The sequence below is a fragment of the Enhydra lutris genome, unplaced genomic scaffold (assembly GCF_002288905.1).
Source record: "Enhydra lutris kenyoni isolate GAN:26980312 unplaced genomic scaffold, ASM228890v2 scaffoldscaffold36, whole genome shotgun sequence".
Classification (NCBI taxonomy): Eukaryota; Metazoa; Chordata; class Mammalia; order Carnivora; family Mustelidae; genus Enhydra; species Enhydra lutris.
In genome coordinates this window covers 18,335,920-18,344,816 of record NW_019154120.1, presented here as the reverse complement: position 1 = coordinate 18,344,816, position 8,897 = coordinate 18,335,920, and the positions used below count along the sequence as shown (strand labels likewise).

The window sequence follows — 8,897 nt, the reverse complement described above, 5'->3', positions numbered from 1 at the left end:
AACGGTCCGTTGAGCCAAGTTTGGGCTTCTGTCTCGCCCCGGGCACCTCCTCGCGCGAACCCTCGCCCGGGGAGCCCCTCCTCCATCTCTGGCCCTCCCCCCGCTTATTTGGGAGATTAGAGTTCATTAATTAAATCCTGTGCTTAGATCGAACTGTAACATTATTCCAATCACATTTATCTTACAGGAGGCGGAGGAGATGGCAGCCTCGCTGGAAACGCGCGGGGGAGCCTGAGCAGGCTGCCGGGGACGCACAGCGCGCTCGTTCGCCACGCCGCCGCGCAGACCCTCCATCTTCCTGCCCAGCCTTCTGGCCCCGCTCTGCCCTGCCTTGGGGGTCGGCTTCTCTCTAGGGCTCCTGCCCTTCCCCATCATCCCCCCTGGGCCTCCGCGGCTCCCCTGCCCGGTCCCCCTCCCCCGCCACACACGCTGACACGCGCGCGCGAACACACACACACTCACACACACTGACACGCCAGCGAGCTGCTGGCCGCTCAATGGACCGATTTCCCTCCTTCCCCTGATCCCAGCCCAGCCCGGGATGAGAAATTGCAAAATGGCCCGGGTCGCCAGTGTGCTGGGACTGGTCATGCTCAGCGTCGCCCTGCTGATTTTATCGCTCATCAGCTACGTGTCCCTGAAAAAGGAGAACATCTTCACCACTCCCAAGTACGCCAACCCAGGGGCGCCCCGAATGTACATGTTCCACGCGGGATTCCGGTGAGTGCGGGCCTCTATTTGAGCGCCCTCGGGTATCTGGCTTATGGGGGTGGTGGGTAAGAAGGGGTGTTTTGGCTTCTCCCAGACACTTTGGGCAAGATAATTGCGTGGTCGTTCCACTCCTCTCTCTGATTCTCCCTTCCCCCTCACCTTTATTTCTTTTTAAGCCAAAGCCCCTAAAAGCCGTTGTCCTAATTGATGTGATTGCATTTCTCGTATTCTTCCTCGTCATCCCTTCCCCCATTTCAAAAATGGGGAAGGGTTTAAGGAGAATGATGATGGAGGGAGAGGCGATGTGGGGGGCGGGTGGGAGGGGGCGCTGAACCCGGAGATGGACGTGCGTGAGGTGAGCGCCTACCCCTTGCAGCGTCTGCGGACTCCGCGGCCGGACTCCGGGCGGTCCAGGGCCGATTTAATGGCGCAGGCGCTGGATTCCCCTTGCGCTGTCCTCACTCCTCTCCCCCACGCCCCACCCCATCAAATGATGCGCGGGTCTATTCTCCTGAAGCCCCTGGGGTATTTTACCTCGATCCTTTCCCCCTGCTGCCACCACCGCTTCCCGCCGTCCCCACCCCCCCTTTCCGGGATTTCTGCAATTCCTCCGCCCTCTGCGGGAAGCGAGCCTCCTAAGGGCCGCCTACCCTCGCCCCTAGTCCAGCTCACCTCCGGGCAAGGGGCTGGACTGGGAAAGCGCACGGCTCAGCTTGGCGCAACTCATCGAGAACCGCTGCCTCTACCAGTGACCCTTAGGAGCTCTCCCAGGAGGACCTCCTGAGGGGCAGGTGTACTATCTGCAACCTGTGGTCCAAGCGGGCCAGAGGTGCGGAACCTAGAGAAGCCCCCCCTGGGCTGAAGAGTGGAGCTGGCCTGCGGCCTCCAGGGGTCCCCAGCCAGAGGACAAGGAGTGAAGTCAGACTGGGCTCGGGAAGTAAGAGGTTAAGGCAGGAGCCCTCCCCAGTCTTCCCTTGGGTCTCCGGTTTCCTCTGCCCTTTCTCCAAAAATCAATTCGCCAGGACAGCCAGGGCGTCGCGGGTCGGACAGCGGAGGCGCGGCCGCTGTCCGCGGTGCTGACTCCCTAGTCCTCAGGGCGCATCATTCTCCAGCAGTGCGTCGGGCTCCCGCCCCTGCTCTCCGCGAGACGGCCATTTTATGGTCTCTCCCGCACCCGGAGGGATGGACAATGGAGGCGGATTTCCCTAGTTTTCTTTCCCCCCTGGGTGTGCGTGGGAGCGGAGAGTGGACCAAATGAGAGAGCCTCAGGCGGGATGGAACCAGTGCGTGTACCAGGTGTCCCTCTCCAGCCCCCAGCCGCCTGGGCTTTAATGGCTACCTTGCTTCCCCCAGCTAAGGCCAGCACGTTTGTCTGTGTACTCATGCTCCTCTCCAGGTCACAATTTGCGCTGAAGTTTCTAGATCCGTCATTTGTGCCCATTACGAATTCTCTGACCCACGAACTCCAAGAGAAACCTTCTAAGTGGACATTTAATCGGACAGCGTTTTTACATCAAAGGTAGGATAGGGGGAAACTATCCGAAAGGTGTTTTTGAATTCTGGAGTTCAAAAAACAAAACAAAACAAAATGATCCAAAACAACAAAAATCTATCCCTCACCCCGAGGTGTTATTTGCATTGTCTTCTTGGCCTGACTGCTCAAAGGCAGGTTGGTAACCCTTTATTATGTATGTAGTGTCCCCTCATAAAAAGAAAACATCAAGAAGACCAGTTGAATGTAGGAGAAAAAGATATTTCCAATATCCCCCCTAACCTGGCCTTAATTGAACACAATAATTTATAGTTAACATGCACGGGTAATACTGCCAAAGCCATCTACTAAAAAAAGTAAATTAATTAAAAATAAATTAAAAAGTTAATTGCCTCAAGACCACCCAACAATACATTTCAGTCTCCTTCTGAGAAAAAAAAAAATTAAAAATGAAATAAAATAGAATTGCCTCACCCAGAAATACACAGCAAATACTATAATCCGTCCCTATCAATTACTAGTGAAAATCTTGGCCCAAATATATGCAGGTATCGAAGTTCGGTTTTGTTTTGGTTTCCCTGTTTGTTTTCATTAAACCTTTACAGGCTTTAACATATTGTAAAAGCTATCTAACATCATTTTTATAGGTTGTCTTGTAACAGCCTCATTTATACATGAGGGAGTTTACGTGTATGTATGTTGTGGGGTGTGTGTGTGTGTGTGAGAGAGAGAGAGAGAGAGAGAGAGAGAGAGGTGGGGAAGAAGGATGAGATTTATTCAAATTTATTATCCTGAGTGATTTCTGGTCTCCTCTGCACAACCCCAGATAAGTCATTACGCCTTCCTTCTTGGTGGGATTATTATGCTGCTAAATGGAATGTGAGCCATCTAGTGTATTCATTAGGGGTGTGAATACTTATTTTACAGAAACTCATTTTACCACTCATTTATAGGGTTGTGTTTGGTCTTAGCATTTGTAGTTACCACACTTGTTTTTATTTTAAGCTAATGACAGAATTGAAACAAAGTCACTAGATATCTAAGGTGTCATGAAAATATGGTTTACTAGAAAAGCTGATATAGCCATGTGATTAGTATTAAAATTTTTAGAACTGTTTAATTAGAAATTACTCCATGGCAATGATTAATATGAAAACCAAAGAAGTGGCTTTCCTTTAAAATATTGGGGTTTTAGTCCAATATTAATTTTATAGACAACCCTGAAAACTTTAATGATAGTACACATTTTACTTTCCCTTAAAACATCTTCCTAACTGAATAAAAATTTTCTTCTTACACTAGGCCATGTGACCCAAATGACCAGTCAGAACGATATTTCCTTCTCAAAACCTCCTTCCTTTCAATCCACTTATTAGGAAGTCTTTACTTTTCCCAGTATCCTTTTAGATTTACTTTACTTTTATAGTAGGCAAAGAATAGTTTGTAAAGACAACATAGGTAACTTTGGAAGTTTTAGATTAAAGCTTTCAGCTTATGTGGCTTTATACTTTGACAAACATGTAATTTTTAAAAATAAAATTCCAGGTTAAGTGATGATACACACATTTAGTTTCAATCCTGCTATTTTTTAGGGAAAAAAAAAACCACTGGAAATTCACAGTGTGATTTTGTAGAATTAGTAGCAAAGTAACATGTTACTGGTCTCTTAAATATTTTAAATAGCTGAAACTAAGAGGAAATGCTTAATTTTACCTAAAGCTCAACATGAAAGCAACCTGAAACTAGTGCTGAGTATCACCCTTGCCTTGTTTATCCTCTATGCATATCCTCTATGCATACATTTTCAGGGTTTACCATGGCCTTTTTTTCTAAGGATTAAGTTACTCCAACTAAATAGTGTTTCTATATAATCAAGTAGGAAACTGTTCTTGTTTCATTATTCAAAGGACCTTAATGAGATTATCATCTCACTTCTATTAAATATTCAGCTACACTCACTGATACTACCACTTCCATATTGTAATAATAGATAGTACTATAGTGACTCATATCTATTTGGCTCTTATTTGGACACCAGTGATATCTGATATTCCTCGAACACTGCAGTCCAATAGCAAACAAGTAGTCCCTAGTTACAAACTCTAAGTCACTAATGTTTGTACGTTAATGTGAGCTCTTTGGAGCCTGTGTAAATTGTCTCCCTGTATTTTCTGACACAGTTCAGCCTATGGCCCCCACCCCACCCCCCCCGATCAAATACACTTTTCATGTAGGACAGAAAACCACAGAATGGCATCTAAAACTGTGAGTTAGAACATTTACAAGGATTGAAGGATTATATCCAGAACTTGACTGAGAAATTAGCACGTCTGTACATTCTGAAGCAGTCCTTCCCCTAACAACCACAATTACAATGAATGTATAATCTTTCTTGGATACAATGTACTTACGATTCTTGTCTGAATGAAATGGCAGCGTAAGACATAAGATGCAAAATCAATTCTTTTGAATGGGATGCATTTAATGAATTTCTTTTCATTTTAGGCAAGAAATTCTTCAGCATGTCGATGTAATAAAAAATTTTTCTTTGACCAAGAATAGTGTTCGGATCGGACAACTGATGCACTATGATTATTCCAGCCATAAATATGTTTTCTCTATTAGCAATAACTTCCGATCACTGCTTCCAGACGTGTCACCCATTGTGAATAAGCATTTTAATATTTGTGCTGTGGTTGGAAATAGTGGGATCCTGACAGGGAGCCGGTGTGGACAAGAAATAGATAAGTCAGATTTTGTTTTCCGTTGCAATTTCGCCCCTACGGAGGCTTTCCAAAGAGATGTTGGAAGGAAAACCAACCTTACCACCTTCAACCCCAGCATTCTGGAAAAATATTACAACAATCTTTTGACCATTCAGGACCGTAACAACTTTTTCCTCAGTTTAAAAAAGCTTGATGGGGCCATTCTTTGGATCCCTGCGTTTTTCTTCCATACTTCAGCAACTGTTACCAGGACATTAGTTGACTTTTTTGTTGAACACAGAGGTCAGTTAAAGGTCCAATTGGCTTGGCCTGGAAATATAATGCAACATGTCAACAGGTGTGTATATTTTATTGCCTTTAAGTCTTACCCCACCAGATGGCAAATGAATATTGTAATCTCTTGGGGGTGGGAGGTATCCGGTTAGTTACTTGTGGTTAGCTTAGCACTTTAGGGCAAACTCTTACGTTTTTGTAAAGAAAGAATGAATCATTCTAGGTAAGAAGTGCAATCTTCTACCCCCAGCTGGTAACAGAGTGCCAAATGGGGGGATTGGTGTTTCATCAGCCTCCCCTCTCTATTCCCTGTCTCCCCCCTTGGTGGTAAGCCTAACAGGTAGTCATAGAAATCCCCCAAAATCAAGAATTTTCTTCAAATGGATGGCTAGGTCCCCATAATGTCAACAGCGAAATAAGGCAAACCAAGCAGTTTTCTAAAAAAAAGAAAAAAAAGCAATTGACTTAAAATGCCTCTTTTTATTTGATATTTGGGAGTTTTGTCAATGTCCAAGATTAGAAAACCACCTAGGTAGATCATAAATTGTATAATCGGCCTTTATCATTTGGGATTTCAGTGCCAAAACATGTGAAGGGTATTTTATGAGCTTGTTGTTATCCCTTATAATTTGATAGAGAGATTGACCAGAAAGACAATATTTTCATCTCTTCTGATGAGTCTTAACTCTGGCTGTACACTAGAATCACCTGGAGAACTTAAAAAAAAAAAAATACTGTTGCCTGGGCTCTAGTTCAAGGGATTCTAATGTAATTTATCTGGAGGTAGGAGGGGAAGGGCCCAGGTACCCGTTTTCCTTAATAACTCCCCAGATGATTCTAATATATAGTCAGAATTGGGAGCCACTAATCCAGGGCATTTTATAAAGTAAAATTAATTGTAAGACTCATTTTCCTTTAAACCATCTGGGGAAACTACCTCAATCCTAATATTCCCTGTGTAAGTAGCCTCCATGTCCTAACATACTGTCCAGATCATCCTACAAGTTAAAGTGGGTTCTGGGGGGACTGGCAGCCAGGGAATTCAAAGACTTTTGTCCCCATCCTGTAGTACTCTAAGACCTCCCAAACATAAGATCTGTTTAGTTGACCTCTCACAGAAGAACGAATCATCATCTAATAAAGTGGTATGTGTCTAACAGGTAGGGTTAGGACCATAATGTGCAGCCCAAACTGGAATTTTGTCTTTGAGAGAAAGAAGGTGCTATTAATAATTACAGCAGGATAACAAACATAATTTGGGTCTATCCTAACTTCCTGGGATGTATGGTCATCTTTTTGAGAGGTAATATAGGCCAACTCCTAAGTTTAAAGATGAGTTAACTGAGATACAAAGAAAAGGAGTTATTTACAACAGGTCACTGCCCAAAATGGGCAAAAACAGAATTTGAAGCCAGGCTTCCTGTTAACCTCTCCTCCTGTGGTCTTTTGACCTCCTCGTTTTGCTCCCCTCTTGCTGTAGTTAAGTTCAGCTATACCAAAAGAATCATCAGAAGTCATTCTCACTCCTTAGGTAAGAAGATTGAGACTAAACTTCTAAATTTCAACTGGAATGGGGAGTGATCTGTGTGTGAAACTTTTCAGTAGTAAAGAAGGAACTACACGTGCTTAGAAACTTCAGGAAATGGGCCTGGTGTGCCCTACCCTGTCCCCAGCTTTCCCAAAAGGCTGTGGAGTTAGCTGTAATGCTTCACAGCCACTCAGGCTTGAACCAAACACATTGGTTCAATGAAAACTCGAAGGAAATACAGTCCATAGAAACCTGACTCATTAATAGTTTCATTTTGCTGCATAGTCAATGATACACACACACACACACACACACACACACACACACACACACACTCCCTGTGGTCTCAAATATGTGGTGGTATAGGCAGGAAGCTTCAAACTACTGTCTAAATATGGAAGGAAAAATAGCCATAATTCAGCATTTTTTTTTTAATTCAGAAAGGGTTCAAGTACTTTTCTTAGGCCCTGCCATGCTAAAGGAGGGCTCAGGACCATCTAGCTAGACAACAACAGAACAGGGAACGTGACTTTTTATAAGAAGGTACAGAAAAATAAGTCCCCACACTCTTTCTAGACCAAAGAAGAAGGATTTAGTCTCTAGATTTGGAGAAGAAAGTGACACAGGAGGTGCCCTTAGATTAAACAACCTCCTCCCCACTTCCAAGGGCCCTTTGTGTATGAGAAGCAGAGTCATTCTCAGTGCTGGCCTTCTGAGCTGTCACCACTGAGGCAGAGCCACCACTCCTGAGGACAGCCAGGGGAAAGGGCTGGCATGGAACATGAACGGCCTATATGGTCACACAGAAGCTTGTGCTCAGGAGGCTCCGGGGCCTGGTTTAATGCTCAGCTACCGCCCTCTTGAAATTCTCAGTGGTTTGCCCTGGGTCTCACAAGTTATATAGCCAGTCCTGCCCCGAGTTGTTCTGTGGTCTAAAAGACAGACTCAAGGCTGGTACTATTTCTGGGGGAGGAGAAAAAGGCAAGGACTATTTAAGTTCCATATACAAATCCACCTCCCAGCCCAGTCACAGTGACCTTCTCGGAGTGGAACCAACACTGGCCTCTGAAACCACATGTACTTATTATTCCGCAGGTACTGGAAAAACAAACATTTGTCACCCAAACGGCTGAGCACAGGCATTCTTATGTACACCCTGGCATCAGCAATATGTGAAGAGATCCACTTGTATGGATTTTGGCCTTTTGGATTTGACCCCAACACAAGGGAAGATCTTCCATACCATTACTATGACAAAAAAGGAACCAAATTTACCACCAAGTGGCAGGAGTCCCACCAGCTGCCTGCCGAGTTCCAGCTGCTGTACCGAATGCATGGGGAGGGGCTCACCAAGCTAACTCTGTCACATTGTGCCTAAGACTTGGAACAGAAAGTGCCAAATGGCCATTTAAAAAGTGCCCCAAATCAAATGGAATAGTCTTCAGAATAGAACCCTAGAGATTTCCTTATAAAGATTGTCTGCCATTGAAAAGGAAAGATGTCGTCTCTCCCTCCTTTTGCACTGCTCTTTTAAGGGTCTTGGCAAGACAAATGAGTTGAAGCCACATGATTTAAACTTGATTGATAAAGGGAATGTTGCATTTGGAACTATGCTGCTAATGAAACAGTCTGAAGTATTTTCGTGTTTGTATTTTGATAATAAATGGCCTCCCGTTTTTTATGAGGATGAGAGCTATAGTTCCCGCAGCTTTGAGATATGGGCCTCATAGTTTGGGCAGGATTTCAGCTTTGCCTGGGTGGGATCGGACTCTTCAAAATGGAAACAAACAAACAAAAGAATCGTTTGCATAGCTCATCTCTCACTCTCTTTCTCACTGTTGTTCTCCATCTCTTTCCCTACAACCCTCCACCTGCCCCACCACTGTGGAGTTTAATAATTTGCTAGGAATCCTATTAAATTAGCTTTGCCTGTATGTGTTACATCTGTACTTGTTGGATGTGTTCAAAGCTCTGGGTAACTTTGATGTTTCATGACTGACTGACGAAATCATGATGGATCCCCTTAGGATGACTTTGATAAGATATGCCTCTTATGAAGTTCTCACTGGCCTGCGCAGTCATTCCGCCACAGAGCAGTCCCTCCGTGGTGAGTGGCACAGAAAGCAGTGCATCCTTCCCGATCATAAAGAAAATTCATGTCGTGGGT

General features: G+C 44.6%; 1 protein-coding gene across 1 annotated transcript; it reads left to right on the top strand.

Annotated features, from left to right (window-relative positions):
- The first annotated feature begins 442 nt into the window (after positions 1-442).
- LOC111154295 (ST8 alpha-N-acetyl-neuraminide alpha-2,8-sialyltransferase 3) lies at positions 443-8,652 on the top strand. The gene is made up of 4 exons (XM_022513801.1): positions 443-720; positions 2,108-2,230; positions 4,709-5,266; positions 7,826-8,652. Exons 1-4 carry the CDS (start codon positions 542-544, stop codon positions 8,106-8,108), a joined length of 1,143 nt encoding a protein of 380 aa, XP_022369509.1. The 5' UTR covers positions 443-541; the 3' UTR covers positions 8,109-8,652.
- Positions 8,653-8,897: the final 245 nt, after the last annotated feature.